This window comes from Convolutriloba macropyga, chromosome 6 (genome assembly GCF_964194025.1).
Source record: "Convolutriloba macropyga chromosome 6, txConMacr16.3, whole genome shotgun sequence".
NCBI lineage: Eukaryota > Metazoa > Xenacoelomorpha > Acoela > Convolutidae > Convolutriloba > Convolutriloba macropyga.
In genome coordinates, this window is record NC_134473.1 from 61,069,586 (window position 1) to 61,084,493 (window position 14,908).

Below are 14,908 nucleotides of genomic sequence, written 5' to 3' on the forward strand. Positions count from 1 at the left end.
CTTGGGTGAAATATTTGTTTTGATGAGCCTGTGTGAACAATAAACAATTGATGATGATTTTTTGCTCTGATTATGCTTTGAATAATAGCCTAATAAAAGGCGGAACTAGCCATTAGAATTAATACATACATGTATACCACTAAAAAGGTGTGAAAAAATGACAATAGATGGTGATATTGGATGGTGGAAGAAGAAACAGAGAGTTGCCTGTAATCGGCAAAGTAGACTTTAGTATCATCTTGTGGCATCTTGAAGCCTAGCGTTGTGAGCACTTCACTTCTGTTGAGTGTGTGTGCAGTGGCCATGATCCTAATCACTCCTGTGTCTGTCTCCTCTTTCAAATTAGACCAGTTCAGCTTTATTTTGAAAGAATTCTCCTGATCATGAGCTATTTCATGTTTCAGAGTCGATTGTGAGTTGTTGGCATCTGAAAGTATTACAAATAATACCCTACAAAAATGGTGAAGTTCTCAGTCCGGGATGAAACGGAAATCTTGGTGCAATAAAATTTAATATTATTAAAAGCGTTTGGCAACGTTTTAGGGTGCCCAAAACTCTTAGGATGGTCAAAATCTGGTAGACTAAAACAAATGGTAGGGCTAAAAACTGCCATTACAAAACTCATGATACCGGTCATGAACAAAAGAACTCATCAATCAACTGTAATACCCGGAAAAGACATTACGAAGGCAGAAAGCGGATAATACTCTTGGAATCTAAACTGAATTTTTGCATAGGAAAAAGAATACAAACTAAGACTAAAAGAACAACTACATTTATCGTCACTGTATTCCAGGCAAAAATAGACATCTTGTTGGATATAGGTTAGAAAAATAAATTACGCTGTTGAAAAAACAAAATTAGTAATTAAAAAGACAAAAGAAACAGAAAAATGTTCGAAGGCAAATCGTTTAAAACCAAAACCGGTAGCCCCAAGAATATTCGCAGAAAGAAGAAATCGGTCAAAAATTGAAAACAGAATACCAGCAATTTCTCAGTACTGCACTGAAAACCAAAGAAATGAGAAAAAATCTGAAATTTTTTAATAACTGATAAAATCAGAGCAAATAAGACAGTATAGCTGTTAAGGGGATGCTAAAATCACATGATGAACTGTGGAAAAAATATAGACACGTCAAAAAAAAGATGGAAACAAAAAACCTGCTTATTGTTTTTTGTAAAAATAAAAATCAAATTAAAAAAGAAATGAAGTGGAGAAAAAATACAACTAATTATTTAGCATACAAAAATTAGTAAACAAAAATTAAGAGAAACTGAACAAAAACTTCCATAAACAGTTGAGCATAGGCACAATTTAATGAAAAGTCTTGAAATAATTCATGTTACTAGTCCTTAAAAAACTCCGCAACCGACTGTACGACCCAAAAAAAACACATTTTGAAAGCATGAGGCGGATAATTTCTTTAGAAACGAACTGAAATTTTCAAAATAAGAACACAGATATTTAGAGCCCAAACAAACACTATTTTTTATTCACTGCAATTTGGACCAAAAAGATATACTTCACTTAATGGAGATATCGTAGAAAAAATGAGTTCAAACTATTGGAATACTAAAAAATGAAACAAGACAAGAGAAACAGATAATACGAAATTAGAAACCCTGACATTGCACAAGAAGACTTTTTTAGTATTTAATGCCAACATAGCAACAACCAAAATAGCCAAAGTCGGATTAGAATTTGTACAATTTCATAAAACAAAAAAACATAAACTTACAGAGGGGCATCAAATTAATGAACTCTCAAAAAGAAGTTGCCTTATCCACTGATTATTGAAAAAAGTTCCCTTAAACATCCAAAACTTGTGAAAGTAATGAAACAAAACCAAAATTTAACAATGTGCCCATTTTGAACTTGAAACGAAATATTAGGTACTCGAAAAATGTGGTATCCAAATCACAGAATTACAAATTCATTCAGAGTCTAATAAATTTTATTTTGACAAAAAAAACACATTACAAGCAAAAATGGCCAATTGAACAAAAAACGGCTAATAACGGTTATCTATATGGACCTTTCTGTCACAAAACACTTTTCAAAGTCGAAAAGTCATTTACTTAACGCAGCGCATCATAAAAAAAATTTCTCTCGCTCAGAAAAAAAGAGTTCACACAGCGACTTTAATCACTTTTGTTTTTAGTTCAACACGATGAACTTAGATTCATTTCTCAGTGAATAGTAAATTCATAAAAAAAAATCAGAAGTAATTTAATCACAGTGTATATTGCAAATTAGGATTGGTTGTAGGCTTGAACTAATTCCAAAGCCAAGGTCTACTCTGGAAATGATTACAACAATGAGACGAGACTTGGAGTGAGAAGAGAGAACTGCACTCAGGCAGTGCTAGTAATTCTCGGTGAAAAGCGAAAACTTTATGCCTCAACGTCTAAAAGTCAGCAGCCTATTGTGTACTTATTTTGTTAATAACAATAACAACAACAAGGACACCCACTCACTGATTGGCTCATCATCCCAGTAGAGGGTAGGAGAGTGGAGAGAGAGGAAGTCGGAAGACACCTCACACTCCATCTCGAGGGAAGAGTTGGGTAATCTTATCACAACTTCATCGTAGTTGCAGTTGATCTCGGGTGGACCTTGAGAAATAAAGGAAATTAACTTGTTCACGATATCCTCTGGTCATATATTAAAATTGTTGAGTGATATTACAAATCTGATAACAATATAAACAATATACACAGGTATATTCTTTTTGAAATTGTGACGTAACAGATCTCGAAAAAAGGAACTATATGTAAAAATGCGAACAATTTTTCATATCCTAATATTAAAATTGATAGCAGATAAAGAAAACTGGCAACAATTTGGTTAGGCGAGGTAAAATTCCAACTTTACAAAGAAGTGTACAGCATAAAATAGAAATGCATTGTGTTAATACTCAACCGCAGACTGACAAATCGAAGAAAAGAAGGTTGTTAAATAAATAAAAGATACTCTGACATTAATCTTTCCATCCTCGACCAAGATTTGTATTCAATTTAGAGCAAAATACTACAGTGTCCTGAAATTTCAGATTCTGTTCATTATTCGGACCCCACTTTAGTGAGAGGGAGGAACTAGAGGTTTTTTGTTCAGTCACTTTTGGCCGATCGTGTTATATGCATGGTACAGAGTTGTGGGTGGTATAATTGAAAAACCCGTCAAGCGTTGAATATCAAATTAAAAGGATTTTTCTTTCGATTGCTTTTTTTCCGAAGAGTTATCTAAAATTAACACTTTGTGAACACTCCGCGATTTTCGTTGTTTCTCTTTACAATTTCCGTATTTTTTTTAGAAATTTAGCTGAAAAAATGTTTAAACGCTTAATGAACGTGCTAGTCTTTTCCACTTTAAGTAAAAAGTGGATGCTGAACTGTTTGACCCAAGTTTTTTTAAACAAAATTTTGGGTGAATTTTTGAAAAATGACACTTAAAATGCTTTTGTAGCTCATTTTGTACCAAATCGGCGGAGAAAAACTGCTGACTAAATCATTGTTTATTCAAATTAGGGATCCTTTGACTTCCGCCTTCTATTAAAAGCTGAATTTTCCCGACATTTCGATATTTTGATTTGAATATTTAACAAAAATCAATTTTTCAATTTCGTATATTGAGATTCTCTGATCTTTTCCGGCACAAATGGAAAAGATCCAGATTTTTTTGTCAAATTATGTATTAGGCTAACATTTGGAACAGCTAAAATTTCTATTACACGCGCAAGGATAGCAAGCGCGGTTTTGATCTCATCATCGATTTTTACTATCATAAAGGATTCGGATTGTGAAGGAGCGCTGTCCTTTATTTGAAAAAATCCGTTCGCACTTTGTTATTATGCCAAATAGATACCAGTCAGCTTTCATATTGAGGTTCAATCAACGATAGATTCCACTTGTGTACAAATGAGGAACAATAAAAATTATGTTTTCAGAGAACTGCTCAAGGTTTTTATTTCTCATCTTACATCTCAAAGAGATTATCTAACACCTACATCTCTTTTTTCTATAAAGGTAGTTGCAGATGAAGCTGGGGGGGGGGGGGGCAAGAATGCGTGTGCGTCTGTTTGTGGGAGGAAGGGACTAGCGTGCAAAATTATATTCCAGCCGTTTATTGCTGATTTTTGTGAAACCCACTGAACCATAAGTTAACGTTTTGTTTCAATCAACTTTATAGGACTATTCTGGAACAACTCCTTGTACTTGTATAGAGTGGATTACTAAGCATGTAAAAAATCTCCATTAACATCGCTTGAGGCTAGAGATTGTATGGAAGAGAGGATAGAAGGTTGATGGTCGCAATTTAGCTCTCACCGATAACTGTGATTTTCTGATGATACATCTGATCAGGATCTTCTTCTAAGTAACAAGTGTAGTTCCCATTGTCTGCCTCGGTAGGATTGGAGAACCACAGCCCATATTGAGTCCTGAAACGATTAGATTTTAGTTGATAGGGTAACAACAACAACAGAATTCACACAAAGAAAGTTGGCAGAGAGACCTGTATATTTTGGCACTCTGGTCAAAGGACACATGGAAGTCCTTCCCATCTTTCTTGAAGAGTATATTAGTCTTCTTCCTTGGGATGCAAGTCAGGTGTCCCTCCTCCCCTCTCACAAAGACATACTCCTCGTACATATCGAAAAATCCCTTGTTTTCTAAGCACAGAGACCCGGCTCAAAGTTTGTCAAATACTTGTCAACTCGATGAAATTAGAGATGAGTTATTCTTTAAACTTCATTCATCTTAACTCTTATAAAATTTCACTGATTCGACGCATTTTTTTTACTTGTTTAAAAGGAGTGAGAACCTAGCCTAAGTTTAAAACTCGTCTTTAGAATCAGGTTTAGAATTCTGTAATCCAAGTTTTGTTTAGTGCTGAAAAAAAAACTGCATCGATTGCGAATACCTCTTTGAACTAAGGAGAACAAAATGAGGCCAGCTTCAACTCAGAACACGAGCATTTTTGTTCCGACGACACCCCTTAGTGGGGGTGGAACCATACAAACGGATTTTCTCTCTTTTATTCAGTCAATTTTGCCAATCATTATATTCATTGTAGAGAAGTGTGAGTGGTATCATTAGAAAGCTCTGCAAGCGCAAAATTAGAAATTAAAAAAATTTCTTCAAATTTCTTTTCCTTCGAGCAGTTATGGAGGTTTGAAATTTTTGTTTAACATTTAATATTTGTGCGAGGTTTCTATCACTTTTAAGGTCCTTCTCTATTAGAAGGTCTTGCTCAAAATTAGAAATTTTTTTAAAAAATGTTCAATCAAAAATTTTTTTAACATTAACATATGGATCAATTTAGTGTTCTGAGAAGACGAGCAGTGAAAAAGGCTAATTTTTGTCTCATCGGGAAGTTTACAATGTCTAAAGTCCTCGAATTCTGTTGTAGAGCTATTTATTTATACTTTTCACGGTTTTTGTTGAGTATTCTCAGCTCATTCAGATATAAATCACTTTCCATATCTAGATTCCATTAATGACGAATCCAATTATGATTAATTGAAGCCCAATTAAAATTTCTGTTGTTTTCGGGGAATCGTCGCTCCTGTTTTTGTGGCTTTGACACTGTTTTTGTAATATTTGAAGTTATTTTGTGTTTTGCATGCATTTGTTGCGTTTCCGTAGTCCTATGGCTTAGTCTGGTTAATTAAAAGTGCCATTGGATTCCTAACAAGGGTTTAGAGAACCTATCTAATGCCTTCAAGAAATATGTTTTTGCTGTTTACAAATTCAAAAAATAACTTTTCGAAAAAAGAGCGTTACCCTCTTTTAAAGTAGTTTCCATGAACTTGAAGATTAGCCCACTAATGACAGAATTTATATGCATGATAATGAATCTTTAATTAGTCCAGTTAGTGATTTTGTTTTCCGATATTGGGTTTTATGATTTTAACGCTACAAGTTTTCTTTTCTTTGAATTTCTGTTCGCAATTTCGATTCTTTATTGAACTCCTATCACGCTACCACATTTTTGAAGGCATCGAAGAGAATTATACTCGAACATAAAAAAGGTTATCAGCGAATATTTTATGGTTAAAATGGGTTCAACTTTTCATTTGAAATCTTGGTGTTTTTGGCTGTTTTGTTGCCGTTTTTTAATCCTAAGACTTATTCTGATCATCGGTTAATCTCATTGGCGTCCAATTCAAATAAAACTAAAGATTTCTAACGCTTTCCACTAATAATTTTTGTTTTTAATGGCCCTGATACTAAGAGTAATTGTCTTTATTTACTGTGCGTATTTAATATTTTGATAGCTGACGATTTCGATTTTAATTGTTATCAAAAAATTCAGATTGTTCTAAATTTATTTTGTCAACTTGAAATTTAGTCTTACTTATGAGATTTTCCATCCACTTTCGTAGTATTTAAACTCTAAACTCTCCATTTGTTTCATCTTACAACCGGTGTTTTATATCTAAGGCATCGAGCGTTTACTTGGAAAATTTTTCAGTGGTCAAGTTCAATTGATCTTCAGATGACACAACAGTGAACAAAAATAAATTTTCACCCATGTATTAACTATTAAAAAACAAAAAATAGTTGAAATGTTTATAATTGAGTTTCAGATATTAGCTGATGAATCTAATGGCCTCAAAACAGTGTTTTTGTACAATGTTTGTAAATTTTTTCTCTATTTCTGTATCTGTGAGTTTCAGTCCTGTCATCAGGCCGATTCTTATCAGACACAGCGCCCGTTGGTTTTTTGAGAGCTGATAAAAAATTTATTCCCAGATTTTTTTAATTTAAAAGCTAATGTTTTTTATGGCTTTTGAGATTATTTGGTTTTAAAATTTTCGATAAATTTTTGAACTTCGACCCTTTTTTCATTTATTTTGTCGACTGGTTATCTAGTCTCATTATTGCCATGTAATATCTTCTTTGTAGTTAAGTACAGGAGAATTTGTGTTTTTGAGGTTTCATCTGATGGTATTTTGACTTTGTTACAATGAGCTAAAATCAGATAATGTGTTTTTCCCTTAAATATTTATCGTTTTTGTCTTTTTTGTTTGTATTGTCTCGTTGCCTTGTTAAAAGCCTGCATCAACAGTTCTCGAATGTGAATTGACATTGTGGAACTCATTTAGCAGTTTGGATTTGCAACTTGTTTTATTCAAACATCTATTTGAGTATATTTCTTCATTGCTGGACACATAAGTCCAATATGAAGCTGAGTGCGGTCGGAACATTCTGTGCAAACGAACGTTACCGAACCTCTTTTTCCATTCTAGTTCCTGTACGCAAGTTGCTGTCTTGTTATAATAATTAGAGCCCCGATAAAGTTCCAATTGGAATATTTAAATTGTCTTTTCGTTTCCGACTTCTAATTTTTGCAAATTTGTCAAGTTATGGCGGTTGTTGATCTTTTTTTCCAAAGTATATGAAAAACAGAACAGCTTGCATAAGTTTTGATTCGTACAGAAAATTCTAGTAGAATCCGTGATAGAAAAAATGTGACCTGACCAAAAAAACAATGATAAACTCTGTTCAGAACCAACAATCATGTTTTTATTGAATGGTAATTCTAAAAAAAAACGTTTTGAGTACTCAAAAAACTTCTTGAGGATAAAAAATACCTTCCAAACTAAAATTTGTGGTAAACTTGTCACGAAAACAGCGCCACGAACAAGAACAGCGAAATAGGAGTACAATTTTCCTATCCCAAAACGTGATCCGAAAAACATTTGTGTGTTGTAAACACAGTCATATAATTTGAATCTCACAATGTTGCCTTGTAGCCATTGAGTATTTATGTTTTCGAAGCCAGCTGCAAAAAATAATGACATAACAAAAGTAGAAACTTAGTTTGCTTCAATATATTTGACGAAGACCTTCGAAGTTGTTTCACATTTGATTGAGCAAACGTACCCAAATAAGAAACAGATAACAGCAAAAAGATGCAAAAACAATTGAAAAAAATTTTATCAGTTTGTCTCCAAACCAATAGATGATAACAAAAAATGCTAACTTTGGTGATAGGCAAATACAATGCCTTTGTTGATGTAAAGTAAGAAATGAAACAAAAGACCAAAAATGTTTCAACATCTTTAAAAAAAATTGCAAATGATAGCACAAGTTAGCTTCTGTTGCTAAAATTAACATTGCAATTGTTTAAAAAACGTGCAGATATAATGAAGTAGAGACCTCATATACAAAAAAAAACATAAAAAACCTTTAAAAAAACAAAGAAAAAACGAAGAATTTTAGCAAACATGAAAAAACTTCAGCACTGCAAGTTTTACTTTTTCGGATAAATGAATACACCGTCCCCTGCTTGTTACTTGAAAATTTTCTTGAACCTCAATTCGTCAAATTCAGGCATCAATCAATTTTATTTTGCATCAAAAATAATTGCTTAGTAGGATGGTCTTTATCTTTTGGGATTCGATGAGGATGATTAGTGAACACATGCGAAAAATCTAAGGTTTTTAAAAAATTCAGTTTAAGTTTCACTCTTTTATGCTCATCAGAGTATCAACGTCTATTTTTATGAAAGGCAATCTGAAATTAACATTTTATATGATAATCTACAACATAGTTTCCTCCATTTTCATGAAGTGTGAATTTTAATGAAGTGAAAATTGAACCCGAAAATTTCATCCGGTGTAATCGGAAATATGCTCAACAAAATTTTCACGACAACTTACAAAGTTTCGCCTAATCAGATTTTCCTTACTCCTTCCTTTGCGTGCTCTATGGAAAAATTACAATAGAGGAAAGTGACGATAATACTCGTAATACCCGGTAAGACCATATCACACGACTGCAATACAAGATCACGTGGAATGCTCTCGTGTAAGCTAGAGAAACGAAACAGATGTGGCGTGAAGAAAACTTTTTTGTTCTTCTAGCTAAGTATAACAATACGCTTTTTTCCCCACAATCTATTCTGGATTACACATCTGATCAATCCCAAAACATTCAAAGGAGAAATGACAAAATTCTCCCAGGCAGAAGCAATATCAAAATGCAGATACTACTGCCATCCTTCTGGATGGGATCCATTAGATAACCTAAATCATAACTGAGTCTCCTCAAAGTGTTTCAAAACCAAAATGGCGAAAACCATATTTGGTTTGAATTCATTTTTTATCATTATAGTTTGTATGTGAACAATAAAATGGTATTTAGGAGGATAATAAAAGTATTTAATTTTTACTCAGTGCAAAATAGAGAAAACTGCAGGCAGTCTGAAATGTCAACCTATCAAAGAAAAAACTTAGCTCATTTTTTCTTTGACCTTGAATTTCTTATTTACAATCAAAACTGAACCCCACCCACCCTTCACTAAGATTCTTTAACTGGTTTCATAGGCAATATCTAACCTCATTTAGCAATCATATAACGGATAAACAAAAATTACTAATCGGCGGGAATCTGCTATGTTTTCTATTTTTAACAATTCCGCATAAAACTTTTCACTAAGGACGGTGGCTAGCTTTAAAGCTGGATGAATGCTCGAATCTTGAGCACTGCTGTTTTGTTCAATAATTAAATCTTTTTTATAATGTAAAGGTTAAAAGATGTAGAATGTGTCTAACCTCCAGTGAAAGTGGTGTTCTCCACATACAAAGAGCCCTCTCTGTAAGTAAAAGTGGTGATTGTTTCATACTCCCGCAAAAATAGCTCAAAATTCATTGTATCTTTTGTCTGAGCTTCTAGAATAAACAGATCCCCATTGGCACCAATTGCAAACCTGCCTTCTCTGCTCTCTCATTCAACCTTAGGCTGCAACAAAACTTCACATATCACATATTCATAACTCCAATTCACTAAATAAAGAACATAATTTAAATTAAAATTACTTCTGATCAGTGTATTGCGCGCTCGAAAGTGACTCCTGATCAGACCAATGTGCGCTTGAATTCGCCTCTGATCAGACCAACACAGACGGAAATGACCTCTGATCAGACCATCCCCAGACCGAAGTGACCTCTGATCATACCTAAGCGCGCTCGCGCCAAATCCCACCTGTGATTTTGGACTGGAAACACACTGTGTGCGTTGGACTTGGGATTGACTGGAGGTCACTTCCGTCTGGCACCTCAACCTGGGTTTTCTTATTATCAGTCATTCATTGTGACGAGTTTATACTCAATTTCAGCATGCGATTGAACCCACCCAATCTCGCAGATAACATAATCTTTGATCAAATTTCTCTTCACAGGTTCTCTGCTATCTCTGATACTCCAATTTTGATGTAACACTTGGGGGTAGTTTGTCTGGAGGTGGTTAATAATGTTAGAGTGGAGCTGTAATTTGAGTATTCGACGCCCAGGCTAAATTGTATGATTGAGGAAAGAAAATGACAAAGGGGGGCATGTTTTGCAATGGGGTGAAATGACATTGTAATTATTAAATGTAAGAGAGTGCAAACCAAGAGGGGGCAAAGGGAGGTACGAACGAATGAAGGGGAAGCTTGGTGAATTCTGCGGAGGGTACAAGGATTTAAGACTAGTTAAGTTTAAGTAGAAAATGCATTTGTTCAAAAGTTCCCGATCTTTGCCAGACTCTGAAGTGATATTTTCAAGGATGCCTCTGTTAAAGTCAATTGGAAATTCTGATTTACACGGCCGTATTTCATTAATGAGCTCATCATAGTCACTTAATCTCATTGCTGCCCAAAAATGAGTAATTTGAGCTGTAAAAGTTTTGTATTTTTGCACTTAGGTCCTCCTAACTTAGTGGAAGCCTATTATTTGCAAATTCTAAGAGTCTCTGTCATATTTTCACATAATGGTTTACTATTTAATAGCGCTGGTGCAATTGAGGGACGCATAGAGTACTGGGACAATAACGAAAAGATGCTGCCCTATTCACTCCCAAAACATTATTAAAATTAGGTTAGTAGATCAAGAGAGCATAAATTTTTTCTGAAAAATTAGGTCCCATTTTGTGTCCTAATTTTTAAGTTCCGATCTGCTGTCTTCATATCTGCTGTCATAGCGCCATTATAACTAGGTTCCTTTTCATGTATGGTTCTATGAAAGAATTATTTAAGTAGATCGAATTTAAGAGTACCAAAGCAATATTCAGAAATGTTATTAGAGGAGGCAGCTATTCTATTATTATTCAGCATCGTCAGTATCTTGTTATTCTGTCTAAAATTTTCAGTTTTTATTTCACATGGAATTGAAAAAAAATTCTATGTAAAACCTAATTTGAACTAATCACTTGTGTCCAGTTTATTAAAGAGCAGTTAACATTCGAATCCAGACAAGAAGGCCCGGTAATGAGCGTTCAGACGTAATGTTCTGACACCGCTGAACCAAATTTCTGGCTGAATTGTCTACCGAATGATTAAAGAGACAGAAAACTCAAAATTTCAAATCATGTTCAAAAATAATTGGTGTAAGAATAAAAAAAATTACTTCCTATTCGAATCACTTAGTAAAGTAAATAATGCCACATTAGAGGGCCGATGAGACCTGCCATTATTAAAACTACCAGGCAAGACAAAGAACAAAATCAAATAACAACAAACATTATTTATATCCAAAAATCAAAGTCAATTTTTTGAAAAAAAAGAATTAATAACAAAACCGAAATAGTCCAAAAAAATTAAACTAAATAAATTAATTTTTACTTCACTAGAACAAAACATGGGAGCAATTGTTAATGAGTCTCGGCGACAAATAGAAAAAAAAGTAGGCGCAATTTAAAAATAGGTTTGTATTTCTTGAGAAGAATTATATTTCAATAAAAAAAACAGAAAATATTAGATGTCAAATAAAAACATCAGATAAATTCATGTTTTTCATGCCTCCATATAGAGACATTAAGAACTGTCATTATCCAGAAAATCTCCTATGTTCACAAAAACAAAAAAAAACAAACAACAAAAACCGACGAAAAACCATAAATTAACTAAGTTCTGCCAGAAAAATTTGTTGAAGCCTTAAAAAACATAATCTATACAATAAAAGTAAGATACAACAAATGCACTTTCCTTCTTTGAAAACCAATAATAAGATATTTGACACCTGAATAAAGAAAGATACTAGGTAACAAAGAGCCAAAAAGAACAAAATTATCAATGATAAAATTGTATTTGTATCATTTTCTAAGAAAAAATAATTTCAGAGTCATAAAAACATTAGATAAAAACTTTAAAAATTAGGTAAAAAATTTAGGAAAATTCGTTTAAATTGGTTCTTCATTTAAGTTTTAAAATATTGACTGATTTTGACAGAAGTGAGTTAGAAACAAAGGGAAAGTTCAAAAATTGATTCATTTTTTAAAACAAATAAATTTGAAAGTAAAAAAAATACTTTTTCAACTAAAAAAAAGGATCAATTTGCAGCTTTCTAGGAGGTCAGTTGAGCAGATTATTGATTGAGTTGGTTCAATTAGACATCTAAAAAAATCCTTTGAGATCTGTCGTTTCTCGAGATATGTCAGAAAGAAAGACTACAAAAAGAAGGACAAACACAGAATAAAATCAAAAACTATTTTAATGTTTTTTCGAAAATTCCATGTCAAAGCAGTTCAAGCGATAAGCAATGCACTGGAAACACCATATCACTTCATTTTTGCATTTCTTTAATTTGATTTTTGGCCTGTAAGTAAGGCGACTAGCTAACAAGAAGACAAAAAATAACAGCAAAGTGCAAATTTCAAGAATAATCTGTTTTTTGTTAAATCATTTGGTTTTAAAGACATGAAAACTTCTAGCTATTAACTGAAATGAATAAAAAGGAAAACCACTCGTCCATAGGAAGCCACTCAGATTTGCCACTCACAGGATAAATTAATATGATCAAATGCGTTTTTCTTTCAAAGGCGAATATTATGATAACTGGCCTGTCAATAATGGACACGACAAGAAAACGAATCTCAAAGATAGGAAAAACTGTAGTATTAAAACAAATTTTCAAAACTTAAAACCGCAATAATTATTCAAACTTAACCCATCAGAGGGAGGATGCAACCTGTCTTTGCTGGGCTTAAGCCTCATCTTGACGAAGAAGAAAAAATGGCAAAGCTCAATAATCCATTGTTTATTTTGAAAACACTCACTTTTAGACGTTAAATCAACCATAAGCTTTCGAATAAAAACACTAGATAATTTCTAGGTGTAAATTAAGTTTATATTTTCTCTTGCCATAACACTATATTTTAGGTGTTTTTAAAGTTTACTTTTTCTCTTGCATCGACTCGTGCTACTTTAGTTTTTATTTCACAAACATGTTGTATTGCTTTGGATTAAATTGAGAAGGTCATTCACAACAATTAAGCACTTGTGATAGCAATAATAGATTGCTTCCAGTCTAAGATCCGATAACCTACTCGAGTATGTTCATATGTTTTTTTTAAAATTTAATTTTGGTTCTCTTTGGAGGAATATCAAAGATCATTTGGGAAAAGAAGAGTAAAGGTGATAATAATAATTGCCTTTAGAATAATTGTGACAGAGTTGGGAAACCTGAGTGCGTAGAATACACTAGTATAGGGCACTTGTTTATCCTTAGGAGGTGGTTTATCCATTTTGATATGAACAGATTCACCCCTTGACACTCTCACTTGATTAAGTTGTCTCCTCCTTTGTTTCACGTCTGTTCTTTCAACCAAACACCTGTTCGAAGTGGCCTTCCCGTGCACATTTGTGACTTCGCACCAGTAGTAGCCAGTGACTTTGTTCCAGTCCTTATACGCACTGTGTATGTAGAGGTCAGAGCCCTCAAAATGGTACAATTCAGTACTCGAATTCAGTTCACGTTCTTGGGGTAATAGTTCACGCGCATCGCCACTGTATTTGTCACTCTCAAACTGCCATTTATATCTGCAATTAAAACAATTATGTGTATGTATTAAAATGCATTATAAAATGCGGAACCAGATTCTAGAATGCTAGTGATTTTCCATTACAGAGTATCAGATTTTTAATCTTGTAAAATGGTGTTTCAGTCAAAGTCACGTGTCTCTGCTGAAGCCACTTTGATCATTTCTTGTTGCGATTAGAACTGTAGTGAAAAACATAATTCTAGCATTGAAAAAGTCAATTTCAGTTAGCAATGTGGGACATAAAGTCAAGTTTTTGCGGCAAATCATCTTAACTTCCGTATTTAGCCATCTTGAAGTTGCATCCGCAACATGCTCCACGGGGGCAACAGGAATAAGAGGGTAAAACACGAATAAATCCACCAAATAAATATTGTTTCCAATTCCAGTTAGAATCCATAAACCCAAATTAAATTGAATAAAAGTAAATGCAACCCCCTTTGCCTAAAACCGGAGCGCAAAAAATATCAACAAAAAGCTAATCAGCGAAAACACAGGCGAGACCGGACACAGAGCGGACGAAGGTGCCCTAAGCCGTTTTAACTTTAACTACTCGTTACCATCTCGTCCAGGGAACACTTCTTCTACTCTTCCCAGAGGCCAAATACCACGTGGGGTGAAGTCTTTCAGGATCCACATCACATCGTTGACTTTGAGTGAATTCGCGTCGTTTTCGGTTCATTTTGGTCGCTTTATCAAGGTCGGTATGTATTCCCGGACCAGTCTCCTCCAGATGTGGTTGAGGAATTGTTGAACATTCTTCCAAGACTTCATGTTAGCTGGCTTGGTTGACGGGAAGACACCAGGGGGAAGGGAGTTGTAAGGACGCTGAAGTAGAAAATGGTTTGGCGTCAATGGTTCTTCGTTTTCCAGAGCGTCCTTCAACTATGATTGTGTGGAAAACGTCAAAAGTAAACTTTCTTGACACTAGAATGATCAGGAGCGTCCGCTTGACACTCTGGATCAGCCGCTCCCAAGCGCCGACAAAATGAGGGCCATAAGTTGGGTTGAAGTGCCACTTGGTGTTCTGTGCTGCGAGTGCTTTGTGAATTTTGTCCTTGTCGAGATCATTCAGACACCTTTTGAGTTCTTCTTTGGCACAAAC

The 14,908-nt window shown here is 34.1% G+C and overlaps 2 protein-coding genes across 2 annotated transcripts in view; both read right to left on the minus strand.

Moving 5' to 3' along the window:
- Positions 1–9: 9 nt before the first annotated feature.
- On the minus strand, positions 10–9,758 carry LOC142341108 (uncharacterized). The gene is made up of 5 exons (XM_075391987.1): positions 9,564–9,758; positions 4,514–4,670; positions 4,327–4,439; positions 2,479–2,616; positions 10–427 (listed from the first exon to the last, which is right to left on the minus strand). Exons 1-5 carry the CDS (start codon positions 9,658–9,660, stop codon positions 90–92), a joined length of 843 nt encoding a protein of 280 aa, XP_075248102.1. The 5' UTR covers positions 9,661–9,758; the 3' UTR covers positions 10–89.
- Positions 9,759–13,368: 3,610 nt separating this feature from the next.
- LOC142341366 (uncharacterized) overlaps positions 13,369–14,908 on the minus strand; it is a 45,074-nt gene continuing 43,534 nt past the window's right edge. Inside the window, exon 3 of the mRNA XM_075392293.1 lies at positions 13,369–13,804. Coding sequence (XP_075248408.1) covers positions 13,369–13,804 — 436 coding nt within the window. The remainder of the gene's footprint in view (positions 13,805–14,908) is intronic.

Bases quoted from the DNA above. Each gene is read 5' to 3' on its own strand.
- LOC142341108 (XM_075391987.1), bottom strand. From the start codon at position 9,660: ATGAATTTTGAGCTATTTTTGCGGGAGTATGAAACAATCACCACTTTT. The intron at 2,617-4,326 runs GTGAGAGCTAAA...TTATTTCTCAAG, and splicing joins TCAGAAAATCACAGTTATCG to GTCCACCCGAGATCAACTGC. The intron at 428-2,478 runs GTGAGTGGGTGT...TAATACTTTCAG, and splicing joins CTGGGATGATGAGCCAATCA to ATGCCAACAACTCACAATCG.